This window comes from Scardinius erythrophthalmus (assembly GCF_964197995.2).
Source record: "Scardinius erythrophthalmus genome assembly, chromosome: 2".
NCBI lineage: Eukaryota > Metazoa > Chordata > Actinopteri > Cypriniformes > Leuciscidae > Scardinius > Scardinius erythrophthalmus.
Window position 1 is genome coordinate 6960498 of NC_138222.1, and position 23944 is coordinate 6984441.

Below are 23944 nucleotides of genomic sequence, written 5' to 3' on the forward strand. Positions count from 1 at the left end.
CTTGCTCAGTTGGGGATATTTAATTTAATTAATCAATCAACGATACTATTGATCAGCATTACCAAACGTGGACGTTCCACTAGAAACAAACATTGATGTATTGTTTTAATTTAATACTGTGAAGCTGCTTTGATACAATCTGTATTGTGATAAGCGCTATATAAATAAACTTGACTTGACTTTGATTGACCTTTGTGTTTGACTGTCATTTGCGACCTTTCCATGTCTAGCAGCACTAACCACACACTAACATGCAACAGTTTATAGATATAAAATAGAAATCAGAGCTGCATAAATACCAATATTTTATTTACAGCAACTAGATTAAAAACAAATAATTACACATTTAACTGCCACTATTATTCTATTTTAAAAGTTCCTAATTTGTTTTGGAGATCTCCTACCATAGATTTACATTTGTCACGGTGTGGTGTAGGTTGAAGAAGACAAAGAGGTCAATGGCTCCAATACATACGTTTTACTAACTCAGATAGGCACATACAGGCAGAAGGTTTACATACACCAAACACGACGTAACTGTGACTATGACTCTGACAGAAGGCGCGTTTCCATTAAAGATTTGCGCAAAACTTTTGCAATTTTTTTTCTAAATATCGATAAAAAACTATTGCGAAATGACGGCGTTTCCATTAACCGATGTTATGCAACTAAAACGTCATTTTTTCCTCTCGCGATAAGTCATTCCAAAAATCATGGCAACGGACGTTGGTAGGTTTATATATATCACAGCCACGTACCGCACTAGACATTATTATTATTATTAATGGAAGGAAACGTAGGTGTGTTATCCAAGCATTAATGGCAAGGAAAGACTCTTATACTGTGTCTGTGAGCGGCACATATGAAGTGTTTCTGGGTTTTTCTCACTCATTTCTGCTTGATTGTGGCATTTCTTTGAGGTTTAGAATCCAGTATTTCTGTCATTCTTTTGTCTTTTATGAATTCAGTAAAGAACTCCGTCTCGTATTCTGTCCAAACACACCGCGCCTTCTAAGTCAGGTGACCTGTAAATGCGCAAAACCTGTTTCCATTGCAGTTTTGCGAAATATTTCTTTTTCAAATTGCCTGAAAAACCACCTCATGCGGGCATAAAAACTTTTTTGCGATAAATGGGAGTTTTTGCGAAATTGACGTGTTTCCATTGAGCGTATTTTCAATTCGCAATTTCAATTTGCGCAATTTGAAAGGTAATGGAAACGCGGCTTATGACTATGACTAACCATAGACGAGAACGGACAAGGACTAACTGAACTGAGGGAACTAAATACAGACACTAATGAACACTAATTACAGAAACACAGGTGGAACAGATAATTAACTAGACACAGGTGAATTAACTGAACCGATAATGTTGGAAAGACAAGTCCAATGAAAAAACAAACTAAACAGAAACACAACACTGACAGTACTCCCCCCTCCCGGTAGGCGCGACCTCGCACCGCAGACGGTAAGTATAGGGAGGGAGGGCGGGCGTCCTGGAGTCTACCAGGAAGGTGAACTGGAAGAGAGGACTCCAGGACGGTACAGATGGTCAGGGCGGATCAGGCGGATCAGGCTGAGTAGGCGGCCATGGCGGAGATGACCCTTCGGGTGGCCATGGTGGAGATGACCCTTCGGGTGGCCAGGGCAGAGCAGGCAGCGCAGGCTGTGCAGACAGCCAGGGCGGAGCCGACGGAGGGAGGAGCCATGGTGGAGGCAGGGCTGACAACTCCAGGGGGATGAGGAGCCCAACAGAGCTAGAGGGATGGATGGACGAGGCGAAACCAGAGGAGAGGAGTCACGAGGCGAGGGCAGGGCGAGGAGTGACCAAGGCGGAACCGGGGGGACGAGTGAGCCTGGCAGAGCTGGTGGGCTGATGGGCCACGGCGGAGGTGAGGGAGGTAAGTGCCACGGTGGAGGTAATATACTGGCAGGCTGAAGCAGAGTCCAAGTAGAGGAGGTTGGAGGCGGAGACCGGGGATCCACCGACCCTGGTGGAGTTGGTGGAAGGCAGACCCACAGCGACTCCACCTCCTCAAAGGTGGATAGAGGAGCAGAGGGGTTGCCAGGTAGTGATGGAGGAAGGGTTGAGAGAAGGCAGATGAGAGGAGGTGGGAGAGGGAGACTCTGGGGTGGTGATAGGCTCAGGGCTGGGCGGAACCAGCAGCGAAATAGTCTCTGACTAACTGAACTAAGGGAACTAAATACAGACACTAATGAACACTAATTACAGAAACACAGGTGGAACAGATAATTAACTAGACACAGGTGAATTAACTGAACTGATAATGATGGAAAGACAAGTCCAATGAAAAAACAAACTAAACAGAAACACAACACTGACAACATTCATCCAAAGTAAGAAAAAAAAAAATCCCCTCATAATATACATTGTACATCACCTCATTACTAGGGGTGTGACGAGACACTTAATTCACGAGACGAGATGAGACACGAGATTGGGTTCCCGAGAACGAGAAGAGACGATATTTTTGCACAATATTTTATAGAAATCCTCAATAACAAAATTCATGACTGGAAAAATTGTCTGCAGGTGCATTTTAAAATGTTTTAACTAATAATCTTGTAATGAATTTCATTTCAGTTCTACTTTGAGTATGAATTATCAAATGCATTGAAATACAAAAATATAGCACTGTAAAAGGTTTTGCCACAAACTCAACTGACTGGCTTCTCTCCTGTATGATTTCACATGAGTCTCTTCAGACCTTACTATACATGAATTATGAGCTTCAAGAACTTCTGATTGAGGCTGTGTGTGACCTCCTAATGGAACTCCGCACAAATTGAACAGAAATAAAAACAGTATAAATAACAGAAAGAAGAAAAAAAATATATATATATATATATATATATATATATATATATATATATATATATATATATATATATATATATATATATATATATATATATATATATATATTTCTTAGTCTTATTAAGTGCAAACAATAAGTGCAAGTGCAACCATAATCAAAGAACTGTAGCGCACAGACTCTTTATTATTGTTGTGAAATTGCTGTTTCATTTTGCACCGGCAATTATAGGGTTAAGGCGGTGAGTTCGGAAAAAGGGCGGGAAGAGTAAACGAGCAAGTGAGTTAGGCTGGTGCGTTTGTATACAGTTGTTTGCGTTCTGATTAAAAGTTCAGAAACGGAGGCTCCCTTGTCTGTCGTTCTTCAGACCTTAGAGTGCTGGCTGAGCAGAGCAGACGTTTACAATACTTTACAATGGTTTTTATTTGATAAAAACAGCAAAATGACAGTGGAGGTGGCATATTCTATGCTAATTTCACCCTCACACTCTCCATCATGGCGATATCACGAGACAGCTTTTCACTCGACGAGAAATCTCGTCACATTTAGATCTCGTGGCACGAGGTCTCGTCACACCCCTACTCATTACTCAAAGAGACGTTCTAATGAAGATTCAGTCTCTCTAAACCCATACTTTGTTCTGATTGGTCAGACACCTCGGTCTGTTGTGACTGGTCTACTCTACTCTGATTGGTCAGATGACCCAGTCTGTTGTGATTGGTCTACTCTGCTCTGATTGGTCAGATGGCCCAGTCTATTGTGACTGGTTTACTCTGCTCTGATTGGTCAGATGGCCCAGTCTGTTGTGATTGGTCTACTCTGCTCTGAATTCAGCGCGTCGAAAACAAAACCTCCATTACCATATCTGAATTTCAGCTCCAGAGGCTTCCTTAGCACTTGTACATTGATACGAACAGCAACGATAGCGTTGGGTTTTCCGTATCAATTCCAGCTCAAGTCCGTGTCCTTTAGAAATGCAATCAAAGTGGATTCATAGTGCAGAAAACATAGTCTTCTCTACATGTCGACAAGACAAACCAAACTCTTCCAGGCCTCAGCTACAGTCTTTGAGGGGCGGACAATCCTAGGCTGGCATTATGCAAAATTGTTACATTCTTACATAGGTATGTAACAGGAAGTGAGACTAATTTCAGACCGTTCAGAATCGATTCTTTCTTTTAGGAGATAATAATTTTATTTGTCGTGCACTATTCACAACAACTACAACGGTAACTATATTATCACTCTCCATCGATGCATGATAACGTTCCATTTATGATAAGCGTGCTGCAGTTTTGTCGCCTGCCGTTTTAAATGCTCGAGCTCTTGAAGCAGGATGGATTCTGATTGGCTGTCAATGTTTTTATCGTTCATCAGCTGGGAAAAAATATATTCTGAAAGTAATTCCAATGATGTTGTTTCTCTGTGCCAGTATCATTATACTTGTGGTGTGGAATCTGCTATTCTTTTACATTTAGAATGATTTTTAGAACTTTATCTTTATTGTTATAGTTATCATCATTGGTGTGAATGGCCTTTATACTCACACAGGCCTCTTATTTCAACTCAAGTCCCTATCTCAAATAATGTTCAAGCCCTTCTACAATATTTCAGGCTGTGGGAACTGATCGCAAGAGGATAGATCGAATGGGGAAGTGGCATTGTTGGGAGCAACAGCATTGCAACCTGGACCTGTGTGAAATCATGACTACAGAGTCCCCAGTCAGAAAACTGATACTGAAGGGGTCAGTCTGGATCACTGACGGAATCAAATACGGCTCTGTTGGATACACCCACCCAAACGGCAGCTCTGAATAAACACTAGAGCCGTGCTGCTAACACGCCACAGACTGCAGCGTGTTTTAAGCACTAGTGCAGGAATGTGATTTATTGGACCCTGTGCACAAACACGCAGCATCTGACTGCTGAGATGGAATATCAATATTCTGTATTTCTGCTTGCTGATTGAAAATGAATTCTGTTTCATGTATTTCACTTTTGTCAATTTTCCATATTAAGGCCTTTTGATATAATTCTCTTAAGACATTATAAAAGGGACCTCAAAATCAATCTCAAACGACCTGGGGATACAAGGCAGGGGGTGTTCTCAACAAATACAAGAGGTTTTACAACCATGAATTTAACTATATGCAGCTATTGGTGGAGTTATAGTTGTTGATAAATGGACAGGCCTTTTTCGAACATAACAAATGCAGAAAATGAAAAATTATTTGTATTTCTATCCTGGGGGCCAATGGGGGTTGAGGGTTTGTATACTAGCACTTAGATACCAGTTCCACATTCCTATTATCCCTTGTGAAAAAGAAGATGACTTTATCATACTTGAGTACTTGGTTTCAGTTTATTTTAATTGTCCCTTCAACACATTAAAGAGAAAGTTACAGTCACAGTAAAGTTACCAAGCACATTACAGAAATAATACTTAAAAATAACACACATTAGTGCAAACTGAATGTAATGTTATCAGACACTTAACTGCATGTTATTTCCAATTAAATGAAAATAGTTTAATAGTTTAAATCTACATAAAATGTGATTATTTGAACTAAAGAGTGATTTTTGACCCATTTAAGGTGCAGTAAGCGATGTGCGACTAACAGTTCTGAGAAACGCTGTTGATATGTGAAATCAGCACAAACAAACACACCCCTCCCTTCATTGCTCCACCCCTAAAATGCACGAACACTCAATGCAAGAGTGGATGTGTCTTTACGTCAGTCATCTCTCTTTCTAAAGTCTTAAAATCTCCCTCTTGCTCATTCTCTCTCTCCATGGATGGACACGCCTCCTACTACTGATTGGCTACTGCTGATGGTGCTAGGTTCGATTCACTTTCAACAGCATTTCTCAGAAATCACTTACTGCACCTTAAAGTAGGACTTATGTACATCTTTATATGTAATTGAATAATTATATTGCCTTTGGAATATGATTAGAGTGTACTGCTGAATGTAATGACAAGTATTTTTGATAAACAAAAATATACTTTAATGTAATTTCTATTTAAACTTGTATGTCATATTAAACACATTTGAAATTGAACTTGAAATTAAGCACATTCAAAAATACCTAGTAATATATCAAACAGCACACTACAGATAGAATTATAACCAAGATCTTCACATGTGCTTTAGTATATTAGTCAACATAAAATAAGTGTATACTTCTTTAAAGCAGTGGTTCTCAAACTTTTTTGGTCACGCCCCCCTTTAAACCTTTAAAAAAATCTGAGCCCCCCCTCCCAAAAAAAATTTATAATAAATATATATATATATATATATATATATATATATATATATATATATATATATATAAAAGCAGAAAGTTTTTTTACAATGAAAAACGTGCAATGATAAACTTACAAGTGTCTCTGATTTAGGAAATTATTGAAGGCCTGCTTTCTGTATTTCTCCTTGAAAAATAAAAAATAAAAAATTACAAAATAAAATAAAAACGTGCAATGAAAAACAGGAATAGTTTTAATTTGTCATGTCATTGAATCAACAGTAAGAGAGAATAATAAACCAGAACTTAAACTTTTCATTTATAATTAAAAGTTAATATATAGCAGCTTTGGAGAGTGCCTCACGAGCTCAGCTTCTGGTTGGTCTTCTCACCAGAGCGCGCACAGCAGCGGAGTGCCGCGTTCACAATAGCAGCTCGTGATTTGGTCCGCTGAAGAGGTTTTTTTCTTTGGCGAGCAACTTCTATGTTGGGCTTGTTCCAACGGTCTGAAGAATAACGATTCATTGCCGTTCGTTGCCGCTTTATAAAAGAAGAGCGCTTTCACTACCGCTTTCACGCACTTGAATGCCGTAGTAACGTAACGGCTGTATTTTTATTTATTTATTTTTTGCTGATCTCCCGCGCCCCCCCCCCCTGCAATAACCTTGCGCCCCCCCCTGGGGGGCGCGCCCCACACTTTGAGAACCACTGCTTTAAAGCATGACAAGATTATTGAAACAATGATTTGAAATGTACATCAAAGTATACTTTTTAAGTGTAAGAAACAGTCAGGAAAGTGTCCTCCAAGTACACTTAAGTAGGCTTTTATTTATTTATTATTATTTTTAATAAACTTTTAAGATTTGAAGTGCACTAAGTGTTCATTCAAATACAATTAAGCGCACTTCTTTTTCACAAGAGATAACTGCTTTGTAGACACTGTGTGCTTGTCAACAGATTAGGGCTCTGTTTCCCAAAAGCATCGTGTGCCGAAGTTGATTGTAGAACAATCGCCACAAATGGTGTCTACGATCAACTTGGCTCACAATGCTTTTGGGAAACGCAGCCCAGATTGGGAAATCAATTCAGGAATAACAAAGGAGTACAATATACATCAATAAATGGCTCGCATTTAGGTGACACATAGCTAATTTATCTGAGCTCTCAAACTGGATGGTAACATCTGCTGCTATAATGTGCTGGCTAATAAAATGCGCAACTGTCATTTGGCAAATGTATGATTTGGCTATTTATGCATTATTCTCTCAGCAGAGTAATTGCTTTGACAACCAAAATAATAGATGACAGGCCTTGTTCTGAGAAATATGCTACGTGCCATGAAACCAGAAGCAGCATGAACACAATGCCTTGTTAAAATGCTTTTCACCTGGATTGCAAATTTATTTTGGCAGTGTTTGGTGTAAAAGATGGACTAAATGGAGAAATGGTCATTTTAAAAGCAGTCTTTGCACACCGCGCGTGAAACAAAAAAGCCTTTTTGTTAGGCAGCTTTAATGAAAGATACTACAAGCCATATTAAAGTAACATTTATATAGATAATATTTCATGACATTATAGCATGTTTAGCCAATGCCTGATTCTTTCTGAAGACACTACACTATTTGTCCCTGCCATTCATGTCACAATGTTCATGACCAATCATAAATTTTAATAAAATATGATTTTATTATTTATTATTATTTGAATGATAATTTTGGAATGGTGCTAAAATAGTCAAATAAACTATAAATGTACAAATGTATGATATTGCCACATCAAATCATGTTGCCCAGAGCCTTTTTCGAAAGTTACAAGAACCTGCCAAAATGAAAAGAAAAAAAACTTCATCAATTACTCACCCTCATCGTGTCTCTTCAGAAGGCTTGGATTAAACTGATTACAGAATTTTTATTTTTTTTACAATCTCTATGAATGTTATAAAGCATCATATTTAGAGGTGAACATACTTTCAGTGGGGGGACGGAAATCACTCAGATTTCATTCAAAACATGAAGATGAACAAAAGTCTTATGGTTTTATAAGTAATGATGAAATAATTTTTATTTTTGAGTGAACTATCCCTTTAAAGGCCCACTGAAGTGCCTTGAAACGCGTAGCACTATTCAATGCGTTTACGTTATTTCCACTGAAACAGGAAGACAGGGCGGCCCATATCGAACAGCTCCTCCTCTTTTTTAGAATAGCCAATAGCCTTTCATTTATGTCACAGCTCAGCCAGAGCCATTGAGCTCAGTAAAGCCGCAGTTTCCTCCTAATCTCTCACCGTTTCTCCTCTAATCTCCTCCATATCGCTTTAAAATACAGCATTCTGTGCAGAATTCAAATGGGTCCGATACGTTCTCTGACTCGTGTATATGATCCGCTATATGATGCATAGAAAATAGTAAATGTGTGAACAAGCGACTGATTTCAGCCAGAGCTTCAGCGTCTCTTTATAATGTAGGGGGCAGGGCTTCAGAATCTACACTGAAAAAAAAAAAGTCAAATTTACTTAATTTTTCTTTGGTAAGTTTTTGCACATATTTTTTAAGTAAATTTCACATATGGAATTAAGTAAACTCTACTTAACTAAGTTAAGTTAACTAAGTTAAGTAAAGTTAACAAAGAAAACGTAATTTTAACTTGGCCAGTAAAAAGTTGAGTAATATCTATTTAGTTGAAGTTTCCTTTGCAATACGTTTCACTAAACTTATATAAGACTGAATTAAACCACACTTTTAAAATATATACTTTAAAAACATCTAACTAAATAATAGATATTGTGTGAGACTCCATATCTACATATCAGAAGTAGCAACACCTGAACACAGAGACCTCAATACTTGGTACACAATATACAATGACGGTAACATTTGATGGATCGTTTTTGTGTATGAATGAGCCATTTTGAGTAGAAAATGAACTCCAAATATCACAAAATGGCAAGTTACTTATCCTAACAACAAAAGCAATGATAAAACAGTGTAAATACAGCTGGAAAACAGTGAAAAATCAAAGTCATTAATTATTCAAGGCCCAATGCATGATGGGAACTTCAGTATCAGAAAAGTTTAGTCATTTTACTTAATTTTATAACATTGATGTTTACGCTTTCATTTCTACACCCTTGAATTGAGTACCAATATAGAATTTACTTTTTTAATTCTTGCCTGAACTAACTTTATCACGTAGAAATTACATAGGGTTTTTCTGTAGTATTTACTTCACCACAAAATATTTTTTATCAGTGTAGAGAGCATTTGATTGGACAGGAAATCTGGTTAGAAGCTGAAGTGCAGAGTGATGTCATCAAAATCAAGGATTCATATTGGCGGAAGTTAGAGTGAATGCTTATATCTTCTAAATGGCATTGTTTTCAGAGCACACTAGATTATAGATAACAGTAAGACTAACATATTCTAACAAACATTTTTTGATGGGGACATTAAATGAGAATATTTTAATAATCACACGATCATAAGCATACACATCCCCATTATACGTGCCTGAGGGTCAGTGATGTGACAGTATGTCTGGCTATTAATTAGAAACCACGCTGGTACGGTCAGGGGTGGCTTTAGTAGACTTCGTAACCTAGGCAACATCTAGTGGCTCAGTCTGCTCAGCGTGTTGTCCCAACGGCTCTTTGTTGATAGAGGAATTCAGTCCGCAAGCATGCAGGCCAGCTATCAGAGCCTTTCTACTCAACAAAAGAGACATAGGGCTTCAAGTAATGGAAGTCCTTTCACAGATATTAAACGCAGCTCTGAGAAATGGCAGAATTTCATAAGCAGTTTGAGAATGACCCTACATCAGTGTGTGCTGGGCGCATCACAGCAAGTACACATGAAAAGGTCAGGAGTTCTGCCATAGCCAATATGCTGCATGACAGCGATGAATTCTTGAGGATAAAATCAACGTTAAATGGCTTTCACATCCCATCTCACTTCATAATGTAATGAAAATGGATCTTTTCCTCTGGGGAAAAATAAGTTGGACAGGCTGTAGGTCAAGTTGTGTGCTCGTTATTTGCTTTTATCGCCGCTTCATTGATTACATTAACGTTATGTTGTTAAATTACTGCATTCACTGCTGGCATTTATTCTACAGGTTAAAACCAACCTACACTACTAGTCAAAAGTTTGGAATTATTACGATTTTTTGCTCACCAAGGCTGAATTTATTTGATCAAAACTACAGTAAAAACTATTGTAAAAAAATATTGTGAAACATTATTACAATTCCAAATGACTTTTTTCTCTTTTAACATATTTTAAAGGGGTGGTTGATTATGATTTGTCTTTTCTATCTTTAGTTAGTGTGTAATGTTGCTGTTTGAGCATAAACAACATCTGCAAAGTTACAACGCTCAAAGTTCAAAGCAAAGGGAGATATTTTCTTTTAAAGAAATCGCTTTTTTAAGGACTACAACAAACGGATGGTAGGGACTACATGACATTCCTCCAGGGTCAGTGACATCACGGACTTTAAAATTTACATAAACCCCGCCCCCGAGAATGTGATTTATAGATTATCATGACAGAATATGCTAATCAATGACTAGAAGATAACTACACATACGCTACATAACCATTCAGAAATGTCCTGTTGCATTCTACATGTTGTCACTTCTTCTTGAGTCTCTCCATCATTGTCTGACTCCGGTTTGAACATAAAAGACTAAAATATAATATTTCATATAATATTTTAATCTTACAGTTAAATCCGGTCTCTACTTCATAAACGCCAGAGGAGAACTGGCCCCCGACTGAGCCTGGGTTCTCCCAAGGTTTTTTTTTCTCCATTAGGTCACCTAATGGAGTTTTTCGGTTCCTTGCCACTGTTGCCTTTGGCTTGCTCAGTTGGGGATACTTAATTTGATTAATCGATTCAACAGTGCTATTGATCTGCATTACCAAACGTGGATGTTTTACACCAGAAACAAACACTGATGTACTATTTTATTTAATACTGTGAAGCTGCTTTGATACAATCTGTATTGTGAAAAGCGCTATATAAATAAAGTTGACTTGACTTGACTTGACTTAAAAGTGTTTGAAATTTTCAGTGCATGTTTGTGTGCGGTAAAAGGACACAAGCTGTTGAAGCTCCGTATGGGACTTGCTACTGCCAATACACACACGACACGCTCCTGTGAGCGAGTAAGACATGCTGCTGCTGTACAATATAGCGTACATGAATTACACGTAGCAGATCTAAACAGGTGGAGCTGGGGAAGGTGGAGGGTTTCTGAAAGTGTGCTGCACTAAATGCTAACCAGTATTTGAAGGTTGAGCAGCGAGTTCATTGGCAACTGATACAGCAGGAGCCAATAAGCTATGGCCTATAGAGAATGATGTGATTGCAAGCAGTTTGAGTAAATGACCTAACAGCCTGTGCCATCTAGAACTTTGTATTTCAGTATATTCTTCAAACACAAAAGTGTAAAAATAATTATAATAATAATAAATAAAAAAAACCTATATCTTGACATATACTTGATGTAAAATAAGTCACTCTCTATTAATTGTCTTTGTTTAGTATTTAGTATTTCAAGACACTTTATATAAAGAGGCTCAAAAACTACTAGTACAGTTATATAAGATGTTGGTCATGCCATCCACCTCCCAGAACGCACATCCTTGATCCTCAGATAAACAGAGCCCAGCCCTTCCTGAAGAAGGCGGGACACAGGCACTGAACGAGGCCCAGAGGAAGCCTATGAAATGAATGTGACTTCCTGAATCAGAGTATGGAAACAATAAGAACCGTTTCACAGATGGAGGAAGAAAGTGTGTGAGACATAAAACAAAAGAGGACAAAGAAAAAAATTACGAAATTAATATTTATAGATACTGTAGATCGAGGATAATTACTGCAGTATGAAATTACACCACAGTGAAGGACCAGTTCATATCTGAGCTCCAGTGACTGCTCTGCGGTGTCAATCACATTTCCACACTGATGGCTTCTCTTGTTCTAGCAGGTTGTTAAGCCCCGGTGGCTCTAAACACATGCTCTCTGTGAAGTGCATTATCAAACACGGTCAGGTGGGCTGAAACAAGATGAACTCCTGCATAAAGAGACATGTCTGATGAATGGGTGCCTTCACACAAAAAAATGTGCTCACAAAAGAAAAATCCATTGTTTTAAAAAAAAAATCCCATTCCACACCTAAATATAATAAATCATATGAATTATATTAAACAGTGTTTTTATTTTTTATTTTATTTTTTACTTCACAGTAATCCATTCAACTTTTATTTTTGTTGAGCTGGCCATAAATATCCATATATCTGTGTACTTTACTGCAGGTAAAACAAGAAACAATATTGTCAACTTTTTACATTTTTATCTGCATAATGACTTCAGTGAATTCGTTTTGAAAATAGTTCAAAAGTTTGGACATGACTTGATTTTAACCAGAAGATATTTAAAGTCCAACTGAAATCAAAATTGACCTTATTTACTTTGTTAGTGCATATTACTAGTCTTGTGGTGAAAAATTAATCCGTGCAAGTTAATACACAGAAAAAAATTGTTTGCCGTCGTAATCTTTAATCAAAGTCTGAAAAGTTACTTCCGGTCTGGAATGGCGTTCCTTCTCTGATGACGTAGGTTTGACGGCTTGGGTTGGGAAACGCTTAACCACTCCCCTCAAACCGTTAGTCTGCTATGAGCGAGAGATGGAGAGGAGGAGCGCTAGAGTAAAACCCTGCCCTCTGTTCGATATTCCTTTTCACTGGGAAATACGTCACAACACTGGAGAAAAGTCGTTTGCAACTTCCGGTTCACGCAGACTTTAATAATGTTTAAAAAAAAAAAAAAAAAAAAAAAATATATATATATATATATATATATATATATATATATATATATATATATCCAATATTGACTGTAATATATATATACTGATTATTGCCTGGCAGATTTAATTTATTAGTGATCAATATTGATATTGTATGTATTACAGTCAATATTGGATATTTGATTGTGCATGTTTATTTTACATTTACATTTACATTAACTTCACACCACCTACAGAACAAAGATTAAAGTTAATCTTTAAAAAAACACTAATAGTTTAAAGGAGAACTCCGGTCAATTTTAACATTGAGCTCATTTTTTTGTAAATTTGGAGTGCTGTCAATACAGAGAACAACGACAAAAATTGGTGTTGCCTACACCGTGTTATCCTCTTTTTAAAGTTTGCACCCTGTTGACTTCAATGGGGCAAGTTTTAGCAAGCAATATTTGAAAGATATTTCATACCTGTATTTACATCCTGTTTTCGGTCGAAGTCCATAGTAATCGATTGTCGAGTTCACACGCATAGGTTTAGTTACCTATGATCACGCACGTGAACTCGACAATCGATTACTATGGACTTCGACCGAAAACAGGAAGAAAATACAGGTATGTGCGCTGGCTGAAATAACATCATTTTTATTAATAACTTTCACATCTACTGCAGTCAGATTCAACCATGATCACTCTGAAGGAATCACTCACATTAGCTGTGCACTTGTAATGACACATCAAGGATGTTAAGAGGCTAAAAGCAGGTTTAAAACTTGCCCCATTGAAGTCAACAGGGTGCAAATTTTAAAAAGAGGATAACCTGGTGTAGGCAACACCGATTTTTGTCGTTGTTCTCTGTATTGACAGCACTCCAAATTTACAAAAAAATGAGCTCAATGTTAAAATTGACCGGAGTTCTCCTTTAATATTGCTAAATGTACTCTAAACTGTAATCTAATCTAATCTAATCTGTAAACATTTTCAAAATTATGCTGAAAAGCCTAAATTCACTTTTAAAATCAACCATTTTGTGAATGATCTGATTATTGGCTTATGGCCCAGAATGTTCATATCAGTGCTTTCCTATTAATTGTTACTTTCTCCTCTTGTATGCATCAGTGGACAGTATAAATGTATCACTGTGAGGCATTCAATTAACAGTGGGAAAAATGTCCAAGTCTTCAATCCAAGTCATCTCAAATGCAAAAAGTGTCCCAATACTCTGAATTCGCCCTAGCTTGAGAATGAACATTTGTACCAGTGCATGGCCTCTTCCTGCGAATGTTTCACACAGGAAACACAGAAGCAGACAGCGGGATGGTACAGAAAGGTGCAGGACAGTTTAGCTGAAAGAGGTGTCAGGGTGCAGGGAACACAGCGGCTGGTGTAGACGTTCTGCAGGAACATGTGACCAACTTCATGTAACCAATAATAAGCACACACAAAGCATGCTGCCAGATCACTTCCCACACAGGCGTATTAATAACATCTGCTGTGCAGGGAGCATTTTATACTGCGCTGCGAAAACAAAGGCATTCGTCAATGTTCCAACACGTACGAACATACCTGGTTCACAAACAAGAATGAGAAGAATGCAAGCCCACCCCCAACGCTCTCTCTCAATCTATCCACTTTTCCAAATGTCCTTCCCTCACTCTTTTCAAGTGAAAGGAAAGAAAAGGAAGTGATGTTTACATGCGCTCTCGATAGCTCTCTTCCGTTCAATGACACATGAAATGAATGCTTATACAATGTTCAGGATAATGCCGAAAGAGCTATTCTGTACTGTAATATCAATGAATAGTGTACAAACTATAGTCTAACATAACCAGATCTATATAGTCTATAGTCTCAAATATACTTTATAATTAAACTATCATAATAGTGTCATTTCAATTACCTCAACAGTCCATTGTGCTGCTTGATGTTGGAACTTGGTATTTGTTATCATATAATTTTAATTCATTATCATATACACTCACCTAAAGGATTATTAGGAACACCATACTAATACTGTGTTTGACCCCCTTTCGCCTTCAGAACTGCCTTAATTCTACGTGGCATTGATTCAACAAGGTGCTGAAAGCATTCTTTAGAAATGTTGGACCATATTGATAGGATAGCATCTTGCAGTTGATGGAGATTTGTGGGATGCACATCCAGGGCACGAAGCTCCCGTTCCACCACATCCCAAAGATGCTCTATTGGGTTGAGATCTGGTGACTGTGGGGGCCATTTTAGTACAGTGAACTCATTGTCATGTTCAAGAAACCAATTTGAAATGATTCGAGCTCTGTGACATGGTGCATTATCCTGCTGGAAGTAGCCATCAGAGGATGGGTACATGGTGGTCATAAAGGGATGGACATGGTCAGAAACAATGCTCAGGTAGGCCGTGGCATTTAAACGATGCCCAATTGGCACTAAGGGGCCTAAAGTGTGCCAAGAAAACATCCCCACACCATTACACCACCACCACCAGCCTGCACAGTGGTAACAAGGAATGATGGATCCATGTTCTCATTCTGTTTACGCCAAATTCTGACTCTACCATCTGAATGTCTCAACAGAAATCGAGACTCATCAGACCAGGCAACATTTTTCCAGTCTTCAACTGTCCAATTTTGGTGCGCTCGTGCAAATTGTAGCCTCTTTTTCCTATTTGTAGTGGAGATGAGTGGTACCCGGTGGGGTCTTCTGCTGTTGTAGCCCATCCGCCTCAAGGTTGTGCGTGTTGTGGCTTCACAAATGCTTTGCTGCATACCTCGGTTGTAACGAGTGGTTATTTCGTCTGGCACCAACAACCATGCCACGCTCAAAATTGCTTAAATCACCTTTCTTTCCCATTCTGACATTCAGTTTGGAGTTCAGGAGATTGTCTTGACCAGGACCACACCCCTAAATGCATTGAAACAACTGCCATGTGATTGGTTGATTAGATAATTGCATTAATGAGAAATTGAACAGGTGTTCCTAATAATCCTTTAGGTGAGTGTATAAACACTGGTTTGTTGCACAAATTGTTTAATCGTGTATTGAACCATTTCTGCTAATAAATCGCATGTCTAGCACATTCGCAGAAAAGAGTTTAATTCTGCATTTAAAAATAAGATGGATGATATCTTACATATATTTCATAACGCCTTCTTTATTATTTCGCTATTAGAACATGAACTGTGTGCATCTTAGAGCTAAATTTTAGTTCATGCATATTTCACAGATCAGCCATATACATGGATCCATATTGCACATCTGTCGCAACAAGTCCACTTAAGGAAAAGAAAATGCAGCAGTTTTGCAGGTGTTCAGAAAAGTGCTGGAGTGGTTTTAGTGCTTTAGGAGAAAATAACATAGAATGAGGCTTTTACACCTGATGCCCTTTAACCCCACTGTACCCTATAATATAGAATGGCATGTGTGAGGGGCTAAATCTTATCCGTAGAAACTATTTTGTAGAGAAAAAAATTAGTCAAATTTTACAAAAATGATTTAAAGATTTTGTGCCATGTCAAAAATGCCATAAAGACAACTATTTTAAATAAGCCTATACAGCAAGAACCACACAAAACCATTATAATAATGATCATATCGTCACTGTCAGGCAGAAAACTTGTATGTCCAAAACTGCTACTTTTCAGGAAATGGGAAAAACTTATTTTCTAAATATTTAAACACTGTGTTGTCGAAGTTGATATTGTGGTTTTATATATTATATTAACAAATCACCAAAATCAAGCTTATATTAAGTTACAGTAATAACTCGTTTTCATCAACTAACAGGTTATCAAGTTTACAGTAGCTACAGATACTGTACAGGACTTTTTATCTGTAATTTGGCCAAAATCTCATGTTATAAAAGATGAAGTGTTTCGCACAGACTATTTAAGACAGTCTTGGCTTTGACTCGACAACACATGCTAGACTCTTCTCCGCTCCTTAAATACTTTAGCCTTTATATAGTGTTTCTTGAGTAAAGACAACAGTTCATTTTTCCACTTCGATGCTTATGATTCATTAAATTATAAATAATTGCAATCATCAATGTAATAAAACACTTAGACTAAATCTGTGATGGCGACCAAAACAAAAACAGGTAAAAACATTTGCTATTAATGGACTTTTCTCATTAAATATGAAATACAAGACTGACTGCACTTGATAACTTCTTTAACAAGGCCATTGTGTGCAGCGGGTATTAGGAAAAAGCACAAATTTAGTCAAATTGTGTGTCGCAGCATGTAAATAGTGTTTCAAAATAATGAGCTGTAACAATCCTCAACAGAGCAGCCAGTAGACTAATACAGTAAGACTCCACTCAGGATCATTACTTATCATTTCTAAATAAGGGTTTTCTGCATGCCTGCACACATATACATGACAGCACATGCTATGTAACAGTTAAGAGGCAATTAGCATGTTGCAAGGACTGAGGGTGTGCATATTTATTTACTCAGAGGCCAAGCACTGAGAGACTGTGTACTAGGGTAATCTTTAAAGGAACCGTTCATCCAACATGTAATTCTGTTATTTAATCACCATAATGTTGTTGAAACATTTTTATTTTTATAAAAAACAAAAGGAGAAATTAGTTTCTGCCTCAGAACAAAACTTCTCACAATTTCACTTTTTATCGCAACACAATTGTGATTCTATAACTTACAATGTGACTAATTCTCACAATGTGACTACATCAAAGACTTTATCTAAGACTTCAATATCAGAGACTTTAATTCGCAATTGCGACTTCATAACACAATTTTGTGAATTTGTCGAAATTCGTCTTTACATATTACAATGTCTTTTTTTACACTGAGGCAAAAACGGGCTTCCATCTTAGATATTGTCGGTAACACTTCACAATAAGGTTAACTAACTAACATAAACTAACAATGAGCAATATATTTGTTACAGTATTTATGAATCTTTGTTGATGTTTGTTAATAAAAATCCAGCTGTTCATTGATTGTTAATGTTAGTTCACTGCATTTACTAATGTTCAAAAATTCAACATTTGATTTTAATAACGTATTAGTAAATGTTTAAATTAAAGATTAATAAATGCTGTAGAAGTATGTTTCATGTTAACTAAATTTGTTAACTAATGAAACCTTATTGTAAAGTGTTACCATATTCCATTCAAACACGGATTAGTGAACACAAGCTCCAAAAGACAAAAAAGGTAACCTTTAAAGAACCATAAAAGCAGCGTGTGCATTATATTCCAAGTCTTCTGAAACCCTATGATAGCTTTGTGTGAGGAACAGAAAGAAAATGAAAACATTTTTCATTGAAAAAGGCTCCTTCTAAATGCGAGGTGCCAGTTAGAAAAAGCATAACGAAGAATGGCATTTGAGATCTGAAGCAATCTCAGATTTTCAGTAATAAATCAGCACGATTTTACCTTGTTACTCACATGAAGCTATCGTATGACTCCAAATATAGTCGTATAGACTATTTATAATGTTCATTTGTCCTCTTCAGAGCTTCAAGCCCTGATCACTATGAACTATGAATGCCATTATACTGAAAAGAGCATGAAGATTTAAAAAAAAAATCCTCTTTTGTGTTCCACAGAACAAAATAGCAGCATTTGGGTTTGGAGCAATGTAAAGGTGAGTAAATAATGACATACATGTCTCATATTTTGCAGAAGACCTTTCTCTCATTGTAAGCAAGAGAAAACCCACAGGGATGGAAACCAGAAAGAGGAAATCAGAAGGAATTTAGTTGTAACGCTCCATTTTTTCTCATTAAAAGAACAAAAATTAGTGCTTTCAAAGGTAAGAACTCATAATGCAATTCCCTTGCTTTCTATATTTGGGCCAGTTCATTCTCTCCAGCTCAGAACACAAGGAGCAAAGCACAGGGCGGATGTGGGTGGTCTTCAAGGTCTATTTTCCCTCTGTCCAAAGGCAAAACACCCACTTCAAATCAGATTTTGTTCTAGTACTCAGTGTTACAGTTTTTCCTCAGCATGGACAATTGTTTTCCAAAGATCTTTTAAAAGCCGAGTTCCCTTTGAATGCTGCGATCGCCTAAAGCTCGTGTGAGGGGCAAACTCTGGGAGATGCTTAAAAGGTTGCCGCTTTCTTTCTTCCCAGTGCATGCATTTTCCTTTAGGGCTTTGTCTTTGTAAGCAGAGCCAAAGATATGGTCAGTTTATGACGGAGAGACCGTAAGAAACCAATCAAAATTTCCTAGCAGTGCCCTGGAGGGAAACTTCCTTCTCTTTCCGCACCGTTTTGCTGACAAGACATCACACTGACACCGGCTCATCTCATTAGCTCAGAGAGATGCCTTTCAGAGAGAAAATCTCTCAGCTCATCTGCATGGACAAAACCTGACAAACATGAATATAATGCTATTAAACCCATTCATTAAAACAGATCAAATGAGGCAGATCAAAGGAATGATATAAAACAGCATATTTTACTGCACTTGCCTTGCCTGATGTTTTTTAAATAATTGAATATTTATGAGATGTAATAAAACGTCATTCCTGGATTCAAAAACAGCTGGAGAAACTGCAACACGGCCATATTTTACAAAGTCTTGATTTTGTTTTCATGCTTTTTTCATTATTTTTCACGTTTTACATTGTTGCAGCACCTCTCTTCCTAGTCTGTCAGTACCGCTCTGAGAAGTGTGTCCTGTACAATGGCATAACTCGCTGATTTATGATGCATAATTGAAGAAATCAACTAGCTAGTCACAACTGTTTCCTGAAACTGTATTGTCACAAATTTGTCATTCAACCATGTTGGTATATGATGTCATGCAGGTTGTGGAGTAATAACTTATTTTTAATTAATCTGTCTGAGACCAAATTAATGCTGGACATGGCAGTTGGGGACTAATTCTCATTTTTCTCAATTTCGCTTTATTTAGATTCAATCATGCTTACGTACTAAAGAACGTTCGCACATGCACACTCTTCAAAAACGACGCTTTAAATCTCTTGACAAACTAAAAGACGTAAATGACATTATACAAATATACAAAATCAGGAATCATGCAATGCAAAATCTCCACACATCTAACACAAACTTTACATTTGAGTTTGCACTTTCAGGCAGGTGTACAAGATGTTGAGTTAAATATGAGTGAAAATAACAAATATCCTAAAAGTGCATAGTCATAGGAGAGCTAACTTGTATATCCATGTGGAAGATCAGCAATATTAACACGGGCTAATTAATATTCATGAACTCAGCCTTCACCACAGCACGTCCATCTTTGACCCCTCCACCGTCACAGCCACAGTCAGGCTCCATTAAAATGAGAATCAAATAAATTTGCAGAAGATTCACTTTGTTCTTGTGTTTTTCAACTGTAACGTTTATAAGCATGTTTTATTTCAAACCTCAGTTTTAATTGGGTACAAGTTAAAATTCATCAACTTATCATCTAATGAACCTTGTATGCCATTGAAAATTCAGTTTAAATTAAATGCAAAAATTGTCACTTTTGTCAAACATGGCACACACACACACACAAAAAAGTGTGAGAAAACTAAACTCTAAAAGTATGCTTTAAAAACAGCTTAAAACTGATTTTTTTCTCTTAGGTGATCTCCCAGCCAAGTCTGTTTTGTTGGTTTTAAAGAGAACTTGTCTGCTGATCAAACTGAGAGACCAGCTTGGCTAACTAGTAACACTCAAAACCGACTAGTCCATTAGTATTTGTTTTGGCTAGCACATTACAACAAGCTTCCATTTGTTATCATTAGCAAACTAACATTTAAAAGACTAATAAATACTGTAACTAGTGTATTCCTAATTGTTAGTTTTAAAATGTTAGTTAAAACATAAATTTTTCTTATATATTTGTTGTTTTGATGCTTTCACTGGCATGCAAACGGTGTGCTCTGCTTTAACTGTTAGACAGTTTGCATGGTAAAACTCACTCAGAAAACTTGCGTCTTCAATTCATCCCCTTTAAAGCATATTTGGCTGTTGCCTCTCTTGTTTTTTAAGTGTCCTGGCACGAGTGTTGCATAAAAATGTCAAGTTGAACAGAAGACACCTACATTCTAATCAATTTCATCTAGCTGTTTTCCGACCGCAAGAACACGCATTACGTAAACGGTCCCCAGAAACATGTTCAACTGCCAACCTAATTATACAGTGCTTTCTGACGACTGCAAACCACAGACTAGTTGATTTGAATATATTTTTGTTCATCCCTAGTGTCAACCTGTTGTATGTGGACATGCAGTGTCCTTCACAACTGAAAATCTTGATGGATGTGGAGAATGGGAACGCTCATCACAGAGCAGTTATTTCAACTTGTACTGCCTCCCATAAATAATTCACGAGCAGAGACCGTTTCAACCTTTATGAGGGAGAGAGCTGTTGAGATTCTGCAGGTCAGTCGGAGCTCAAGATGCAAGCGTCACATTTATGAAATAAGCCTCTCACTGTGCAATGCACCCTTGGCCATGAATCACCTCAAATGCATTACATAAGACAGAGGAGACGGCAAGTCATTCTTTTGAACCTGCTTCTGTAGAAGGTGGCGGCAAAAACAGCTATTCCTTTCTTTATCTACTGATGGGTTTTGCCTCGTTTAGTCCTTAGAATCGAGCACTTATCAGCACTGATGTCACTTCGAAAGCCATTTCATTTAGATGAATTGCGCTGATTAACCTAATTTACCACAAGAATGAAAGATCCACTCAAATGTAATCTTAGAGCTTTCTTCTCCAAGTACAGGAACAAGGAGGCCCTCCGAAATAACCTTGAACAGGTATGAAGTTTGCAATCGTGTAAATCTAATTTCTCGGCTTGAGCCCTGAAAGGCTGTCGAAGTCTACCAAATGGATCTTGAAGCGAGTAGGACAATCTGAGCCCTTTAAATGAGCTTTCCATCCTCCCAATGTCACATTGAGCTAGCAGGAAATGCTCTGGTGGCTGTGGATGCTCCCCTGGGAAGGCCCATGAGCACTTCCATTTTCCCAGATGAATCCTCCTGCTTTCCTCAATGAGTTCGCTATCTGCACTCGGAGAGGCCATTAACTCTGTGGTCGGTGACGATGGGAGGACGAGTAGTTAAGGATGGGCATTACCTCATGCAGACCTCACTGAGCATGCTCGATGTGGCAGAACCTCATGATTTCCCTAGCTTGAGCAGTCTGGAGATGTCCACACACACCAAACCTCCACCATTACACGGCCCAGAGATTTAGCATCAGAAAACTGCAGCATGCATCTTAGCAAAAATAAGTGTGAGATGATAAAAATTGTTGAGGCCTGAAATTAAGTAGGCTTGTTTTCAGCACAGAGTTTACAACAACAACAATATATATATATATATATATATATATATATATATATATATATATATATATATATATATATATATATATATATATATATATATATATATATATATATATATATATATATATATATATATAATACAAAAGTTAATTGCAATCAGTATTATAAAATTATAACGGGCAATTGCGAATTTAGATATAAACATAGAATTGTGACAAACTCAGAATTATGAGTTTATATCATGCAATTCTAACTTTTTTCTCAGAATTGTGAAATATAAACTCGCAATTGCAAGTTATAAAGTCTGAATTGTGAGATATAAACTCGCAATTCTGAGAAAATTGTCAGAATTGTGAGATATAATCTTGCAATTGTGAGAAAAAAAGTCCGAGCTGCGAGTTATAAACTCAGAATTGCAGGAAATAAAGTCAGAATTGCGAGATGCAAACTTGCAATTGCGAGGAAAATCTCAGAATTGTGTTTATATCTCGCAATGCTGACTTTTTCTCAGATATTGTGAGATCTAAACTTGCAATTGCAAGTTATAAAGTCCGAACTGAGATATAAACTCGCAATTCTGAGAAAAACTGTCAGAATTGTGGGATATGAACTCGCAATTGCGACGAAAAAAGGCAGAATTGTGAAATTAAAAGTCAGGAAAAAAAACATGAAAATGTTGCATAAAAACGCTAATAAGTGCTAATAAGTCTTTGATTTTTTGAATACATGGATGAATATATTTAATAAAAAAGTCAATACTGTATAAATATGTGCAAAAAGACTGTAACAGTCAAATATGTGAAAAAAAAATGATTAGCCAGCATTCTCGTCATCATCATTGGAATAAAAAGTTTATGAAAATATGGATGTTGGTCAGAAATGGTGTCCATTCAACTGATGTCAAAGATGATGAAATCTTAGGGATAGTTCACCCAAAAGTGGAAATTCTGTCAACAATTACCCGCCAGGTCTTCAGAACACAAATGAAGATATTTTTCAATGATCGCTTTTTATGATGAATGGATAAAATTGAGGCCTGTATTCACATATAAACAAACATTGGTTAATGCACATCCAATATGGTAAATGCAAGTTCAAAGGTGCTTGCTTGATGTGCGAGAAACATTGAAGTTTGTCCTCAAGTCACACCAGGATGTTTGAGCTTCTGCAAGAACCAGTGAGATTTGTTCTTACATGTCAAGCAAGTACGATTGAGCTTTCATATACCATATTTGATCTCTTCAAAAGACTTGGATTAAGCAGAAGGCTGCACTCACTTTCTTATAAGACACATCATGAAGGAAGTTCTTTAGAAGAAGCAGATGAACTTAGGAACAATTGTCATGCACATGGATGTTGTAAAAATTGTTCATTGAAAGATTATAATATATGTTCATAATTAGTATACATACTCTATTGCCCCTTTATTAAAAAAAAAAGAAAAAGCAAATCAGATACTGCCACAAACACAAAATGCTAAATGCAGTTTTCAAGGGACAGTTCTGAGAATCATGGAGAATGCAAACGTAGCACAATTCAGCCTTTAGTGTTCGATAAATAATCCTCCTATCCTCCTAAATAATCAATCTGCCAAGCACTTTCGACTTTCTTAAAAAGTTCTTACATTGCTTTTTGACAGTTTCACAGACACATGTAGTTTTTCTTCCAGCACATCACAAATGCTGATAGTGCTGATGGCATATCAGACACGTTGTCTATCAGCTCTACAGAGCAGAGCGCGAGTGTAGAAAAGATGAATGAAAACATTGGATTATGCTA

The 23944-nt window shown here is 37.2% G+C and overlaps 1 protein-coding gene across 1 annotated transcript in view; it reads right to left on the reverse strand.

Annotated features, from left to right (window-relative positions):
• Positions 1-23944, reverse strand: part of galnt18b (UDP-N-acetyl-alpha-D-galactosamine:polypeptide N-acetylgalactosaminyltransferase 18b) — a gene marked incomplete at its 5' end in the record, with an annotated part of 101478 nt that overhangs the window by 52814 nt on the left and 24720 nt on the right. The window contains 2 exons of the mRNA XM_081358391.1: positions 1632-2200; positions 14143-14299. Coding sequence (XP_081214517.1) covers positions 1632-2200; positions 14143-14299 — 726 coding nt within the window. The remainder of the gene's footprint in view (positions 1-1631; positions 2201-14142; positions 14300-23944) is intronic.